Here is an 18,345-nt window from a genome sequence, read left to right as displayed (position 1 = left end):
TTTGGGACAAGAGTACAACATAGGTGCCATTGTGATGTCTTACGGCATCACGTTGGGGGGCATAGATCAGCAGGATGCCTGTCCCACGTTGGTGTTCCTACGTGTGACCAGTAGTTTAAGCTCATGACTGACAGATGTCTATCGTAAAGGTTTACTTCCCTGTTTATAATTAGTAAGTACCCTGCGGGGAAACATGGGCAGGGCTTCCAACAACTTTTAACACTGTTTTCATTCTCTTTATCCACTCAGCATCATACACCTGAGAGACAGTTTGGTCATTTTAACAATTTTACAAAAGTTTTCTAATATTAGAAGTTTAAAAAGCTATTTCTGTCAGAATAAAAATAAGGGACAACAATGAAGTTGAAACAATGCGGAAGTGAAGTAGGAGAGGGTGGTGGTAGAATATACCTGTGCTTGTCCACATGTGGGAGGCGGTGCTGAACAGAACGGTGATAAATGGTGCTGTGTTCCTTATAGCTCCAGAGTTAGGCTTCTAAAATGGGATCGGCATTGTAGTCTTAGCTTTATTTAAGCAATCCTGGCTAAAGTTAATTCATAACTTTATTTTTTTTTATAGGTTTAAATGTAATACTGGATATTTATTTCCCCTTCGAAGGTAAGTTTTATTTTTATTTTTGAAACATTACTATATTAAATTTGTTATTCAAGAAATTTGTCTAGAAAGTAAATTTTAGTTACTTAAATTATATCACTAACTTATTTGTTAGCCAGACTCTGGGTTTATCTATTACAGCAAAGAGTATTGTCCTTAGGAGAGTGATTGTTAGTCATAGTTAGCGTACAGTCATATCACACCCAGTGGTTGGATGCTGTGGAAAACTGGCAGGTTGTCATGGGACCATGGGTAAATGTTTTCCGTGCCCAGTGTTCAGAGTTACTCAGGTTTGCCTTAGGACCCTTGAGCGCTGGGTTGAGTGTATTAGTCTCCCAGGGCTGCTATAACAAGGTGTCACAAGCTGGGTGCCTTAAAACAACAAAACTTATTGTCTCACAGGTTCGGAAGCTAGATGTCCAAAGCAAAGGTGTCAGCAGGGCTGTGCTCCCTCTGAGGGCTCTAGGAGACAGTGCTGCCTTGCCTCTTTCTAGCTTCCGGTGGTGCCAACATCCTTGGCATTTCCTGGCTTGTAGCTGCCTCACTCCAGTATCTGCCTGTCTTCATTTGGGCTTCTTCCCTCTGTGCCTCCTCGCCTTCTTTTCAAATATCTCGCTCCTTATAAAGACACCAGTCATTGGATTTTGGAGCTGTCCCTAATCAAGTATAACTTTGTCTTAAATGGATTACATCTGCAAGGACCCTATTTCCAAAGAAGGTCACATTCACAGGTCCTGGGTTAGGACTTACACGTACCGTTTTGGGGAACACAGTTCATCCCACAGTGGTTAGGGCTTGACTTGAGTACAGGGTCTTTGAAAGTCATCTCCAACTGCAGCGGGGATCTTAGATAAGGCACACAGTGAACGTAGACCAGTGCTGGAGCTTGGAAGGTGCCTGATACACATTAGTTATTATTAGTGAGCCCTTCAAAGAAAGTGGAGGTTTGAGGTCATGAAAAGAAGGAACATTCTTCTCACCTCTTATTTTTGATAGTCTTGTGTCTGGCTGGTTAGTGTATTTTCTGTTCCAGTCACTGTTTTGATATTGGTCATATGTGTGACAAATGTAGATTACAGTGTCATGAGAGTGTTTTTAATGTAGGACAGTATAAAACATTAGACACATGTTTACTTTCTGAGTTTGAGATTTAGATGGCTTGTATTATGTGATGCTTGTGAAAATATCAAAAATTCAGACTATGTTAACCTTTTTCTTCATTCTATTCCTCCATTTAAATAAAAATAGCTATCCAACAAGCCATAAAGCCATAATGTGGCTTACTATCCTTCTTGAGAGGTGAATATTATTGAATAAAAATGGCTGACAGAAGTGGCAAGATTCTTCCAGGACAAGTGTATATTGAAGTGGAATATGATTACGAATATGAAGCAAAGGACAGAAAGATTGTGATCAAACAAGGAGAACGATACATCTTGGTGAAAAAGACCAATGATGACTGGTGGCAAGTCAAACCAGATGAGAGCTCCAAAGCGTTTTATGTGCCAGCCCAGTATGTTAAGGAAGTCACCCGCAAAGCTCTGATGCCGCCTGTTAAACAGGCGGCTGGACCGCCAAATAATTCTGTGAAAATGATGCAGAGTCTGCATCTCCAGAGATCAGCAGAAAATGTGAACAAATTGCCTGAGCTTTCAAGTTTCGGAAAGCCATCGTCGTCTGTTCAAGGAACAGGTCTTATTCGTGATGCCAATCAGAATTTTGGACCCAATTATAATCCAAGTCAGACTCTCAACCTAAGCCTGGACCTGACCCATAATAATGGCAAGTTTAACAGTGACTCACATTCTCCTAAAGTTTCCGGCCAAAACAGGACGCGCTTATTTGGTCACTTTCCCGGTCCTGAGTTCTTGGACATAGAGAAAACTAGCTTCTCCCAGGAACAGTCCTGTGATTCAGCAGGAGAAGGCTCAGAAAGGATACATCAAGATTCTGAGTCTGGTGATGAACTTAGCAGCAGCTCCACCGAACAGATAAGGGTAAGATTGAAAGTAGACAATGAGACATTTGGACCTTAATAAAGATCCTATAGATTTTATTTATACTAAAAAAGATCTTTGTAAAGTTAAGAATTGTTTATTTTACTTTATGTTTTCAGAATACACGGGTTCTATCTTGATTTAAAGACTTAGAGAATATGTGAAATAACGTGTGGAGTTCATAAAGGTTCACTTTATGGTTTCCATAAATCTTCTTTACCTTTATAGGACTAAGCAATACTTTCGGTGTGGAAAAATTTTTTTTCCTCTTTATGGATTATGCATAGGGTAGAAAGGACTTACTTAATTTACCCAGTGATATTTCTTTTACTAGAAAAAGTTTTTCTAGCAGTACCCATTTTGACTTGTTTCCAATAAGTCTCGAGGTAATAATGGATATATGAGGAAAGATGTCACTGGAATATTAACTAATTCTTGTTTTTTGAAACTTATTTGTGAACTTTGAATATTGAGAAAAATACAGAGCTCACAACCCTTTTCCTCCATTTATGCATTTCTGTATGTTAAGTGTCTAAGTATCCACACTTAATTTCATTGCCTGGAAAAAATTTTATGTGTGTATGGTTTGGTTTTTGACTTTTCCTCACCTAATGTTATTTCGAGATTAGTTTACTGGTAAAGTGAAGTAATTTTAAAAGCATGTGCATGAAATTGGAACTTAAATGTATTTGGAAAAGTCCAACTTTAAGTGAATTTGATAAATTTTTGACTTAAAGCTCTATTGTAATATTTATTCATCAAGTTAAATCAGTAAATAATTGTGAGGCTGCTCTTAGGTATGGTCTGATTGTAATGGAACTAGTGTGTTCTTTGATAGGTTTTGAAATTTTTTGTGACATTTTGAATGGAAATTGGAAAAAGGGAAAATTCTCTAGAAAAACTTCAGATCTTTGAGATCAAGATAGTAACATGAGGTAGCATTGTCAGTTTGTCATCATTCGTCTTAGTAGACTTTCTTTTTTTCAGTCTTTATGTGCTACTTTGACATGGAATATATAGTGTTTCTTGGAATTTTTTTAGACGTGGCTTCTTACTGAGCTAGTGGGATTTGGGAAAGACGTGCTTTCTCTTCCATCTAGCCATCACTACTGTTTCACACATCAAATTTATGGTTTTTATTTAGGTACACTAGCCAGCCTGTGTTCGCTTCATTACGGTCAATCCATGGCGTGCAAGGTCGTGCATGGCCCCTAACCTCTGCTGGGCCCTTAACTATCACTGTTTGGAAATCCCGTTAGATTGCTCTGGCCTGTCCTCTTCTTCACTCTTCATGGCAACTGTTCAAAGTTTTTCCATTTTCTTCAGTTCTCTGATTCATCTGCTTTTTCCTGCTCTCTGATCAGCAAAAATAAAAGCTATGGGATGGAACCGGTTTCAGCTCTGAGGAGGCTGTACTGCACGCATGGCCGGTATTAGTGTTGGCTTTCGATTTGAATCTGGAATCCATGAAGGTTCACTTGATGGTTTCCATCATTTCGTCACATACCAGCTGTGTGATAATTGGGACAAATTACTTCTCTGTGTCTCAGTTTTCTCATCCTAAAATGGGGATCACAGAGCTGTTGAGGATTAAGTGGGTTACTATCCCTAATATGCTTAGAACTGTGCCTGGCACATAAGTCTTTTCGGTATCTATTGCTGCTTAATGAATTACCCCAATGTCTAGTGGCTCAAAACAGTGCACATTGATTCTCTCACTGTTTCTGTGGGTCAGTAATTCAAAAGCAGCTTAGTCGGGTAAGTTTAAAGACTGGGTCTCTCATGAGGTTACAGCCGTCAGGCTTACTGGCGCTGGAGGGGCTGCTTTGCAGACGGCTCACTCACATGGTGCTAGTTGGGCCTCTTCACAGATGCTTGCACGTTGTGCCAAGCTTTCCCCCAGAAAGAGCAATCCAAGAGAGAACAAGGTAGAAGCTTCATTGTCTTTTTTTTGCCCAAATCTTGGAAGATGCATGCTGTCATGTCTTACCGATTATACAGTACAGCCCTATTCTGTGTGGGGGAGACCGTACTGGGTGTAAATATCAGGATACAAGATCATTGGGGGCCATCTTGGGGTTTGGCTATCACAGTAAGTATTCAGTAAATCATAGCTGTCATTATTACTTCCGTGTGTCTCATATGTCATTATTATTGTTGCTGTTATTATTTCCACCATCAAATCTGTAAGTACACCTGAATCAGCAGTCATCTTTCCCCCAGTGCAATGAGAGCGTTGTCTCTCCCGTCAAAGGGCAGTCTCTTTATATTTGCTTTCTCCTTTCTTCCACAAGCCTTTTGTTGAAGATTATGTAGCATTGTGCTCATATGGCTTTAGACTCATTATTTAACAAATTTTTTTCGTCAGCATTCAGATTTGCTCATTTTCCCCATTTCAGTAAAGCTTTTCAACAATACCTTCCCCTCCGAGTATCACATATCACCCTTTCACTTGACTGGCAACTTCTGGAAAGAGTTGCATATATTTGCTTCTCTGCATTTCCTCATTTCCCACTCATTCCTTAACCTGTTCTAGTATGTCTTCTGGCTCCAGCGTGCTACCTAAACGGCTTCTGCTAAAAGGTGCTCACAGTTTCATTGTTGATAAATTCACAGACAAATTAAAAACAATTTTATACACAGTCAATACCATTATCATAGAACAATATTAATCAAAAGGCAATTTAAAATAATTCTTTGATTGAGGCATAGCATATAATCGTGTAAATTGCACTAATCTTAAATGTCCAGCTTGTACTTATGCGTACACCTCTGTCAACAACGGTGAGCTCCTTCCTACTCAGTATCCATACCCTCCTGTGTCTCTGCTAGGAGATTTTCATTTTTCTGACATATTACCATTGATCAGTCTTCTTTAATTAAACTTTTCATTTTGAAATAATTGTAGATTCATAAGCAGTTGTAAGAAATACAGTGGTACCTCGGTTTTCGAATGTCTCCATTGACATTTTGGTTTACGAACACCGTAAATTTTATGGATCTATGGTATCATTAGATAGTAAAATTCATGCTACTTTGCAGTTTTAGGGGTTGATTTTAAGGTCTGGAATGGGTTAATCCATTTTGCATTACTTTCTATGGGGAAACCGCGCCTTGGTTTTCGAACGTTTCAGAGCTCGAACGGACTTCCGGAAGGGATTACGTTAGAAAACCGAGGTACCACTGTAATATGAAGAGATTCCCTGCAGCCTTTATCCAGTGACCTCGAGTGGCAGCATCTTGCAAAGCTGTCATATCAGAGTCAGCATCTTGACAGTGGTACAGTCAAGATACTGAGCATTTCCATCACCACGGGGATCCTGTATGATCCCTTTTGCAGCCACACTCACTCCCCTCCCACCCCAACCCTCTTTAATCCCTGGTCACCACTAACACATTTAAAAAATGTAAAAAATTTTATCCATTTAAAAAATTTTATCATTTCAAGAATGTCATCTAAATGCAATCATGTGCTTTGTAACCTTTTGGGAGTGGCTTTTTCACTCAACAGAATTCTCTGGAGATTGATCCAGGTTGTTGTATCGCGTTCTTTTCGTTGCTGACTATTCTGTGGTGTCCATGTACCATCCTTCGTTTTACCATTCACCCATTTATTGAAGATCATCTGATTTTCAGTGTTTGGGGGTTGCAAACAAAGCTGTTATATATAAACATTTCTGCACAGATTTTTGTGTGAACATAACTTTTTATTTCTCTGGCATAAATGCCTATGAGTGTAATTGCTGATGGTATGGTAGTTGCACGTTTAATTTTCAAGAAGCAGCCAAACTGTTTTCTAGAGTGACTGTACCAGTTTACATTCTTGCCAACTGTTTGTGATCTGGTTTCTCTGCATACTTACCAGCATTTGGTGGTGTCACTATTTTTTATTTGAGACATTTTGATGGGTGTGATTTTAATTTGCATTTCCCCAATGACTAATGATGTTGAATTGAACATGCTTTTATGTTCTTGCCATCAATAGATCCTTTTCATTGAAATATCTCTTCATGTCTTTTGCCCATTTTCTAGTTGTTTGTTTTTGTATGGTTGAGTTTGGAGTGTTCTTTAGTCTAGATACCTACCAGTCATTTGTCAGAACATGGTTTACAGATACTTTCTCCTAATGTGTAGGTTGTCTTTTTGTCCTCTTAGCAGGTTCTTTTGTAGAGCAAAAGCTTCTAATTTTGATGAAATCCAATTTATTAATTTTTCCTTTTATGGATCATGCTTTTGTGTCAAGTCTGAGAACTCACTGTATAAGCTGCATTAGTCAGGTTGCTCCAGGGAAGCAGAAACTGTGTGTGTGTGTGTGTGTGTGTGTGTGTGTGTGTGTGTGTGTGTGTGAAAGAGATGTGTTAAGATAAACATGAGTTCATTTTGATGTTTTCAGCTAATCTGTTACTGCGTGGATCATTGCTTATCTATAAACTTTCACTCTAACATTGAGAAATGTAGCTCGTACCATCCACCATCATTTGCATAATTGTTCAGTTCCAGTATATATGCATAGGAGTCTTAGAATTGTTAGCTTGTACCCTCATGGGATGCACCTTGATCAGTTAGAATATAGTGCTTCATGTTCAGTTTTTTGTTTTCAGTTTTACAGACTCCACTCATTTTCAATTTCTTTGATCATCACTTTTTTCTCACCACCTGGTTTAGTGAAGTTGTTTTATACGTTTGTGATAAAGTTTTTTTGTTTGTTTGTTTGTTTTTGGGTCATACTATGCATTCTATTCTGAGATTCCCAACCTACCTCGAATTCCTACATTAAAAAAAAATACTGTGTACATCAAGGTTTGCTCTTTGTGCTGTAGCGTTCAGTGGGTCTTGACAAATGAGTAGTATTGTTTATGCACAAGTACAGTATCATACAGAATAGTTTCACTGCCCTAAACCCTGTGCTTCAGCTGTTCGCCCTCTCACCTCTGCTCTCTTTCTCGTGGCAACCACTCATCCTTTTACTCTCTCTGTAAGTTTTGTCTTTTCTAAAAGACATTGGAATCGTACTGTAGGTAGCCTTTTCAGATTGTCTTCTTTCACTTAGCAGTATGTACTTAAGCTTCATCCATACCTTTTCATGGCTTCATAACTCATTTCTTTCATTGCTGAATAACCGATTACAGGGATGGACCACAGTTTGTTTATCCATATCTATTGAAGGACATCTTGGTCCGTCTGGTTTTTTGGCAGTGATGAATAAAACTGCTATAAATATTTGCATGCAGGTTTTGTGTAGACATAAATTTTGAATCTGTTGGGTAAGACCTTGGGTAAATACCAAAGATTGCTGAATGGCATGGTAAGACTGTGGTTACCTTTGTGAGAAACTGCTAAACTTGTCTTTCCAAGTGGCCGTACCATTTTGCATTCCCAACAGCAGTTAATGTATCCCTGCATCTTCACCATCATTTGGTATTGTCAGTTTTATTTTATTTTATTTTTAGCCATTCTAATAGATGCACATATGTAGTACCTTGTAATTTGTGTTCCCCAATGACAAATGATAATTGAGCATCTTTGAAGTACTTATTTTGTGTCTTTGTATCTTTGATGAGGTGTCTAAATCTTTTGCTCATTTTTAGATTGGGTTTCTTTATTTTTGAATTTTCAAGTATGTGGATTTTATTTTTCATTTAGTCTATTTCCTTAAATTTCAGAGGACTGGAATTCCTGAGTCAAATAGTGTGAACATTTTTATGACTACGTATTTATATTATAGTGTTACTTATAAAACCTTGGTGCCAACTTCCATTGCGGGTTTATTTTCTTAGTGTGGAAGTTTAAGAGTTCCTTGTATGTTTTAGATACAGATCCTTTATTAGATGTACATTTTTATGAATATTTTCTCCTGGTCTATAGCTCGCCTTTTCATTCTCTTAACAGTAACTTTCACAGAGCTGAATTTTTAATTTTAAGAAAGTACAAATCTTATTTTTGTTATGGATCATGTTTTCACTATTGTATCTCAACACTCATTGCCAAATCCAAGATCACCTAGATTTTCTTTGAGTTCTAGAGTTTTTATAGTTTTGCATTTTACATTTAGGTCTATGATCCATTTTGAGTTAATTTTTGTGAAAGGTCTTTTTCTGGGTTTATTTATTTTTGCATATATATGTTCAATTGTTTCTCACCATTTGTTGAAAGACTTTCTCTCTTGAATTGCCTTTGTTCTTTTGTCAACAATGTTGACTATTTGTGTGGGTTTATTTCTGGGCTCCATTCTATTCCACTGATCTGTGTGGCATACTTCTGCAAAAACCGTATTGTGTGGATTAATGTAATTTTTATAGTAAGTGTTGAATCTAGGTAGTGTGTGCATCTTCCAAGTTTGTTGTTCTTCAGTATTGTGTTGACTATTCTAGGTCTTTTGCCTTTCCACATAAAGTTTAGATTCAGTGTTGATACCTATAAAATAGTTCTTGGGATTTTGATTGGAATTGTATTGAAACTATAGGTCAAACTGGGAAGAACTGACATCTTAACACTGTTGAGTCTCCTAAACCACAGCCAAGGAAATGTCTTTATTTATTTAGACTTGCTTTTGATTTCTTCTGTCAGAACTTTGTCATTTTCTGTATCCTTTAGCTATCACCCCACTATTCCTATATCCTCCTTAGCTCCAAGAAACCCTTAATCTAATTTCTGTTTCAACAAAATTTCCCATTCTGGACATTTCTTTTTAGTGGAATCATATAATATATGGTCTTTTGTGACTGACTTCTGTCACTTTTCAGGATTCATCCATGTTGTAGCAGGTATCACTTCATTCCTTCATATAGCAGAATAATAATCTATTTGTTTATCCATCCACCTATCATTTCGACATTTTGGTGGTTTCTACCTTTGTGCTAGTATGAATGAATAATACTGTTATTAACAACTGTGTACAAGTTTTTATGTGGATATGTGCTTTTTTTCCTCTTGGGTGGTTACCTAAGAGTAGAATTGCTGGGTCATAGGGTAACTCTGTGTTTAACTGTGAAACTGCCAGACTGTTTTCCAAACTGGCTACACCATTTTCCCACTAGCAATGTACAAGGGTTCCAATTTCTCCACATCCTTGCCCGTACTTGTTAGTATCCAACTTTTAGATTATAGCTGCGCTAGTGTGGAGTGGTATCACATTATGGCTTTGATCTGCATTTCCCTCGTGACTAATGATGTTGAGTGTCTTTTCATGTGTTCTTTGACTGTCTTCATGGAGAAATGTCTGTTCGTATCTTTTGCCCATTTTAAGTTGGGCTATTATTGAGTTGGAAGAATTCTTTATATAGTTTAGATAGAGGTCCCTTATCAAATACATGGTTTGTAAATATTTTCTCCCATTCTGTGGGTTGTCTTCTCATTTTTTGGACAATGTGTTTTTAAGTACAAGCGTTTCATTTTGATGAAGTCCAATTGATCTAATTTTTTGTTTTGTTGCTCATGCTTTTGGTGTCATTTCTAAGATTCCACTGCCAAACCTGACGTCATGAAGATTTAGTCTTGTATTTTTTCCTAACAATTTTATTGTTTTAGCTCTTACATTTAATTTTGATCCTTTTTGAGTTAAGTTTTTATGTATGGTGTGAAGGAGGGGTCCAACTTCATTTTTTTTTTTACAGTTGACATTGAGTATTAGCTTCAAGTGTACAGCATAGTGGTTAGACATTTATATAACTTACAAAGGGATCCCCCCATAAGTCATGCACCCACCTGACACCATATACAACTATTACAGTATTATTGTCTGTGTTTCCCAAACTGTACTTTACATCCCTGTGACTATTTTGTATTTCATTGAATGGTTTTGGCACCTTTGTTGGAAATTAGTTGACCATAGATATAGGGGATTATTTCTGGACTCTCAATTTATTCCATTAATCTATATGTCTATGCTTATGCTTATACGAGACTATCTAGATCACTGTTGCTTTGAAGTAAGTTTAAATATTGAAAAGTGTTATTTCTTCTACTTATTCTTTTTCAAGAGTGTTTTGTCTATTCTGGCTTCTTTGTAATTCCATATGAATTTTAGAATCAGCTTTCTACAAAGAAACCAGCTGGGATTCTAATAGGGATTGTATTAAAAGTCTGTAGATCAATTTGGAAAGTAATGCCATCTTAACTATTATTTCTTTCAGGGAAGGTCTGGTAGTGCTGAATTCCTGTTTTGTTCAAGAAAGTGTTTATTTCTGCTTCATTTTGATTCATAGCTTCTTTGCATATAGAGTTCTTGTTAGTGATTTTTTTTCCCCTCTCAACACTTAAAATGTTTTATCCAAAGTGGGTAAAATATTTTCTGCTTGTGTGGTTTTGTTTCCATGGTTTGCATGGTTGCTGATGAGACACATACTGTTATTTTTGTTCTTCAGTCGTTAAGGTGTTTTTTCCCTCTGGTTCCTTTCAAGATTTTTCTCTTCATCTTTGGTTTTCTGCAGTTGGCATATGGTATGCCTTTGTAAAGGTGGTTTTTGGTTTTTTTTTGCTATTTTGCTCTCAGTTTGGGAAGTTTCTGTTGACATATTTTCAACGTCATTGATTCCTCCCCCCCCCGCCCCCCCAGTCATATCCAGTCTACTGGTATCACATCAAAGGCATTTTCTGTTTCTGCTGTAGTGCTTTAATTTGCTGAATCTAAAAACAGATATAAATTAACTTTGTATAGCAGCAACTAATAATGTCCCCTTTCATCCAAATCCTTGCTCACCGTTGATAGGTCTTTGTTAAGTTGTCCTCTTGCTGTACTGTTGGAACCAGTGAAATCGTTGCCTAGCTCTCAACGTTTTGTGAAATGCTGCTTTGTCACCTGCACGGACCCACTTGAAATTTCCTATTTAATTCCTTCATTGCCTAGACCAGTTCTGAAATTAGGAATTTTGGGAGATTTGGCGACTCCCTCTTCCTTTAGTACTAATGAGTTCTGCTATTTAGAGGCTTGAATAAGTTTTGGTGAACTTGTCTGAAAACCTAATCCTTAATATTTATAACATACTTTTTTTCTCTTTTGGTAAAATGTGGGTGATGTTCCATTGCCTTACTTAAAAAACAGTTGGAATTGTCTCTTGGTTACTGGTATTGTTTATTTATTTTTTTAAATTTTGGACAATGTGGTGTTTGAACTTGAGTTAGGGCAGATGTGGTTTTGAGATTTGAAATCTGCTACTTAGTTGTATGACCACGAGCAAGTCACTTAATCTTTGTGCCTCAATTTTCTCACCTCTATGGAACTGAGAATTGTTGGATTTCAGTGAAATCCTGTACATGAAATTACCTGCGTACCTGGCACAAAAGGAGGCCCCTAGCACCATATTAGTTTTCCTCATGCTTGGTAATATAGATACAGGCAGTCTTAGAGATTAGAGTGACCTTAAAGTGTGTGTAAGGATCTCACTGCTCTTTAAGATCTCACATATTTTTAAAAATCTGATGTTTTTAGTATATACTGGGGGTGCCAAAAAGTGTACACATTTTAAGAGAGATGTTATCTTGAAATGTGTATACATTTTTTGGCATCTTCTGTATATATGGTGTATATAATATATACATACATACACGCACACACACACATATATATATATATATATATATATATATATATATATATATAAACTAAAACCTTTCTTAGACCTTTAATCATAAGAGATAAAAATTGTAAGTGGTTTCTGGATTTTTAAACAATTTTCAAAATTATTTAAAAATACTTATTTGAGTGTAGAGGTGAGCTTTGTATTACTCTTGATAATTATTACTGGTAGAATTGGTGTGTGTATACTCTTTTGCACAGAAACTGGAGCAGTATTACTGCCTAATTTCAGAAAGATGATCTCATGGTTGGCAGAGAGAACTACTTAATTGAAAGTAGTATTATTAATTGATTGGCATTTTAGTTCCATTCCATTCTCTTGACGATCCTTTGGTTTGAGACTATAAAGTACTAAAGAGTAGTAAGAAGGAAAGAAAAAGGATTCTAACAATCTACAAAAATGATCAACTCCACATAATGGAGAGTTGGTTGTATTGAAATTGAATCTTACTTTGGTAATATTTTAATTAGTGAAACCCCCAGGGGTGACAAAATAAACAGTGCTCTGTGTGTGTGTGTGTGTGTGTGTGTGTGTGTGTGTATGGTGTAACAAGTTTGACTTTGTATTTTAAAATCAATCCAAACACCACTGTAAATAAAGAGAATCACATTTAGGCAAAATTGTGAAATTTTTAAACTGTTTTAGTGTCCTTACACTTTCCTTTCTTTATATTTTACTCGAATAACATCTGGGAAATTCCATTTTCTGTTTCTGCTTTTAAAGATTATCTTGTTGTCAAATCTTTCTACTAAATCAAAACAGGAAAGAATAATGTATGTTTTTTAAAATTTGTTTTATTCGGATGATAATTCCTTACATATTCAGAAGGTCACAGAACTATTCGAATTTGATGAAAAATGCAAACTCCTTTCTCAGGAGACGCACATGTGCACCCGTTTCGCTATAATTTCAAGATATCCAGAAACCCAGATTCTTAAAGTTTTGGGCAAAGTAATTGTGCAGTAAAAATTAATAAATCTCCTTTAAGGAAATTTAGGCATAAATGTCTAGGTAGATGAAAATTTGGGAGAGGAGCTAGATCAACTTGAAATTACACTTGGGTCAAACCTGAAGGCAAAATTGAGTGAAATCTTTTAGGATGACTGATCTTATTGACACACCTTACATTCTCTAGGAAAAACACACCTGGTTATAATTGCTGGGGGTGTTTTCTCAGAAACTGTTGATATTAGAAAGCAGATACTTTATTATCTATCTCTAGCTTGCTTCTGTAACAAAGAACGTGCTTTATTTTAGCATAGATCTCATTACCAGGCCCCAGCTCCTTAATTGTATGGTTGTGACCTTTTTGAGGATCTAGTGAAAGCCAGAGACCATCTTTCCAAGAAATGACTACATGTATATTCATAGAAAACTGTTTCATTGGGCTCACTGTTCAGATAAAACTCCTTATGTCCACCTCCCTTTCACCTCTTTCCAGACCCTTTTGTCACCTTTTCCTTTTCTGAGCCAAAAAGGTAAAAAGTTGGTCTCTTTTCACCTTTATTCTAAACTCTACCTGTCGTCTACCTCATTCCTAGATACATGTGGCTTTATTTTATTTTACATTTCTTTACCATTTTCTGCTTCAATCCCTGTGTATTAGTCAGAACTTAGTTGTAAGTGGTAGCAACCCAACTGCGACTAGTTTAAGCAAAAGGGAATTTGTTGGCTCATGTAACCAAACTATGGGAAGGGTTTATTCGTCTAGGCGTTAGGGTTGATGGGAGCTAGGGTCTGGCGTGCTGTCAAGATTGCTTTTATCTCTTCTATCTCTCATCTCTAATTCTCTCTCGAGGATTCCAGACTTCTTCCATATGGCTGTACACAAGGGGCTGGCAACCGCTATGATCACATTCTTAGTTTTTCTGGTAGAGATTTATTTTTCTTTCCTTAGTTGTAATTCAGAAAATCTTGGCGAAAGAATCTGGCTTCGCTTGGGGATATGCTTACACTATGGCCAGGGGCAGGATGGGACCCTCCCCAGACGGCATAGTTGGTATTTGACAACAAACAGTCCCTCCCCGCCCCCAGGAGTAGTAGTTGTGATGTTGGCTGGGTAGGGAGATGTGTCAGGCAGACAGAGGAACAGTTGTCCACCATGTCCTGTTTTTCTGACCTGGAGCCTCTTGGTCTGCCCACGTTACACCTCTTCTCTACCAGGTCGGTCCTGGGCACCGGGTGCTGTGTGGCCAGGGAGAGAGCTGCCAGGATGCGTCCTGCGCTGATTCCAGGTCAGCAGAGGAAGCCGTGAAGGCCCAGACTTCACGTAGAGAGGAGTTTGATGTGCTATAAAATCGGAATAGCATAGTAATAGGCCCTTTGTGCATGCCTTGTTCTGTTCAGATTGTAGTCTTTAAAGCCAGAGATTGTGTCCTGTTTTTGCTAGGAAACTTGGGACAACAAGTAATGTAATAAATAATCTGTATAGTGAAGACTGATTTTTATATATACGAGACCGGGACAGAGAAGTTTTATATATACTGAGACTGGAACAGAGTAGAACCTCGTGTTAGTAGGAAGGAATTCTGCCAGCAGCCTGCTTTTGAACTCGAACTGCAAATCTTCGCTTGGTCTCCAGCCTGCCAGCCTACCCTGCAGGTTTTGTACTTGCCAAGCCTGCACATTGCATGAGCCAATTCATTAAAATTCTCTCCCCTCCTCTCTCTCTCTCTCTCTATGTATGTTTGTATTTATATTTGTGTGTATACACACACACACATATTATATACACACATATGTATATATATAATATAAACATTTAAAATCCTTTTCAGGGACATCCCAACCTGGCTTAATTAAGTCTTGTGCTCATCTCTGGGCCACTACTCTAATTTGTCAGAACTGTATTTTGTGCCCATGCCTTCACAAGGTGTGAATTGTGCAGGGTAGTATGATTGGCAGTCCCCTCAGAATCACATCATTTGGGGGAGGGCAGCTAACCAACAGAAGGAATGGTGGTGGTACTAATACCTGAAAAAAAGGGAATACTAGGCAGTCAAAAACAATAAATGTTCATACACATTATTTGGAATACATTGGGATATATCTGTATTTTGGAATATGGAATGAATGTATTCTTTATGTTTCAGAATTCTTGGATACTGTGTAAGGTAGTTTGCATATAAATTTCTTAACATTTGTGGCTGGATTCTGATAGACTTAAATGCACGAATATTTCAGCCTATGATTTCAAAAAGTCTTAGACATATTTAAAGATTAAAGTCACAGTGTCAGTTGACTGGAGGTATTGGAAATTTCTCTCTCGACGTACATATGTATATGCATATATACACACATATAATTGTATGATTATAGTAGAGTAGCAATAGAGAAGATGGTTGAAAAGATGACAGAATCTTAATAGAGTCATTAAAAAAATGTGTACATTAAAAATGTTCTATGTTTTCACCCTGTTTTTGTCCTAGGAAAGAATTTGCAAATCTAGGTGACATATCAACAGAAACAACAGATGTAGAAACATTTTTACATTTTTGTTGAGAAAAATCTCATTTGTATGCGTAGAATATCTTTAGCAGTTGTTTCACTAAATGCCAGACAGATGGTTTAAGCTCAGAATGACTGCTCAAATAATATCATCGCTACAATTATGTTGAAGTGTAGTATAGTAACTTGATCTCAGATTTCTGGAAAATCATGAATGTAACTTGGTACATTAAAAGAAGAAGTGCAGAAATAGGCTTCTAAACCAGAGAAATTTGTGTCTCGACCTTTCTACAAAATACTTGGTTTCTGAAGTCCTCTTTGGTAACCGGTGGTTGAATACTACTTATTTATCTGTTTTTCTGTCTCAGCAGAAAAACAGAGTAACCTAAAGGTGACTGGAAAGTAGGTGACAACTTGGTTTTTAATGAGAGATAGAAAAACAAAAAACCAGAGCGGATTCATTAAAATAAGCAACATTATAGCGAGAGAGAAGAGGGTGAAAGGAACTAACTGTTGCTGAGCGTCTTTAGTATGTCAAGCACTAGAGAAGATGCTTACATACCATGTTTCCCCGAAAATAAGACCTAGCCGGATAATCAGCTCTCATGCGTCTTTTGGAGCAAAAATGAATACAATACCCAGTCTTATTTTACTATAATATAAGATCCGATCTTATGATATGATATGATATGTATGTAATACCGGGTCTTATATTAAAATTTGCTCCAAAAGATGCATTAGAGCTGATTGGCGGCTAGGTCTTATTTTTGGGGAATCACGGTATATGGTAGCCTCACAACTGCTTTGTAGGTAGGTAGACATAAGTTTCTTTTTGCATTGCAGAAACAACTTCATATTTACAAAATCAGGAGTACTTTACATTTTAAAAAATGTTTAAAATAATTCTATAAAAATTTAGACATTTTTGTTTAAGTTCAGTTGAGCTAGTCATTTTTTCTCATGGAATACCAATTATTTGAAAGAATGACTGACAAAGTGCTTATTCATATTAGGGTATTTGTTAGATATTTTGTCTAAAACGAACAAAGGAAGCCCATCACTTTCAGGAAAACAATTGATTTTTTGTTGTTGCAAACGATAAAATTAAAGCTTTCAAGTGAAAATTCGAATTTTGAAAACTTGTATTTGCTACCATCAGCTTATAGCTGCTCAATCTCAAGACTTTTCTGATGAAAGCAGTGGTGATATTTGGGTTTCTTTTATTTTTGATATTGTATAATGAAATGTTTCAACATTTGGAAGATAAGCATAACTCAGTGAATTAATATTTTTCAAATGACCAATGCATGATGGGTACAAAAGTCATTTGAAGACAAGGTAGACCAATGAATTTAATGTGACAAAGTACAAATAGTTAATTGATGATTTTAGGTTCCACATTGCAGCTGATCTTTAAGAAACTACCACTCAAGTTTGGGTGGAATGTCAGAGAAGAATGTCCATAATTATCGAAAAAGCCTTCTCCCTTTTCCATCTGCATATCTGTATAAGGCCATTTTTTCTTTATATACTTCACCCAAAATAACATATTTCAACAGATTTAATAAGCAGATATGAGAATCCAGACAATGAAGAGATTAGAATGTAAATGTAAAACGATGCCTTTTTTCTCACGAATATATTTTGGGGAGAGACTATCATTTTTCATAAACATATACTTATGTTAATGTGTTTATTATTTTAAAATGAATTTCACAAATTTAAAATTTCTCAGTTTTAATTTTGAGTACTAAATATCAAATACTAAATATAGTAGATAACTGACATAAACGAAAAAGTTATTTGGTGTCCCAAGTAATTTTTAATAGTGTGAAAGGGACTCTGGGACCAAGAAGTTTGAGAATTTCTGTTTTGGCGAAAGGGCCTAAGTGAAAGTGGCATTTTGAGGCCTTGCAAGATTCTTCTCCTTAGAATCCCTTTATGTATATATAGGGTAATGCGTTAGTGGTTTAGTGGTTGATGATAATAAAAATTTGTGATAAAATGTTTTAAAATTTGGCTAAACACTTTTTGTCTAAACTCTTGAGTTAAGGAGAGACAACTGGTAGGTGAGTTCTTTGTTAAAATTTTATCTTTGTTAAAATCTTTGTTAATCGGTCAATTTGGAAAGCATGTAGTCAGTGGTCTTTTAAAAATACACAGAATTAAATTTTTTTTTCTTGTAAACATACTGTGTTTCCCCGAAAATAAGACCCAAGTGGAAAATAAACCCTAGCATAATTTTTTAGGATGATATCCCATGAACATAAGCCCTACTACGTCTTTTGGAGCAAAAATTAATACAAGACCCGGTCTTATTTTCGGGGAAACATGGGATATGTGGTATTAGGAATTATAGTAATATTAAAATGTTGGAAATTTCTTGCCTTGGAAAAAGTTTATACTTATGTAAAAAATTATTATACATAAAGTCACATCCCCACAAGGAAGGCACAATGTGAAAAGGCTCAGTTTCAAGGTCTAAAAATCTTGAATTTGCAAAAATAGAAATGACAAGAAGTGAAAGACTTACGAGTCTAGTAAGTGATGGAAAAGAGGAAGGAAAGATTTCCTGTAGTTAGACTTTAAAATACTTTGTGTGCTGAAGTTAGAAAATGGAAAGGTTAGTAAGAAAAAGAAAATCTGCCTACTATAATGGTTCTTCCTAAGCACAGTTTGCAGTGTGAGAGATTCCTTGATGAGTGATAGA

General features: G+C 36.5%; 1 protein-coding gene across 9 annotated transcripts in view; it reads left to right on the top strand.

Annotated features, from left to right (window-relative positions):
• ARHGAP12 (Rho GTPase activating protein 12) overlaps nucleotides 1–18,345 on the top strand; it is a 108,310-nt gene that overhangs the window by 14,719 nt on the left and 75,246 nt on the right. For all 9 annotated transcript variants that reach the window (XM_081057502.1, XM_081057507.1, XM_081057506.1 and 6 more), the window contains exons 2-3: nucleotides 581–619; nucleotides 1,865–2,613. In XM_081057502.1, coding sequence (XP_080913628.1) covers nucleotides 1,936–2,613 — 678 coding nt within the window. In that variant the 5' untranslated portion in view covers nucleotides 581–619; nucleotides 1,865–1,935. The remainder of the gene's footprint in view (nucleotides 1–580; nucleotides 620–1,864; nucleotides 2,614–18,345) is intronic.

This window comes from Rhinolophus hipposideros (genome assembly GCF_964194185.1).
Source record: "Rhinolophus hipposideros genome assembly, chromosome: 1".
NCBI lineage: Eukaryota > Metazoa > Chordata > Mammalia > Chiroptera > Rhinolophidae > Rhinolophus > Rhinolophus hipposideros.
Note: the sequence above shows the minus strand (reverse complement) of the source record. Positions and strands in the feature narration are given on the sequence as shown.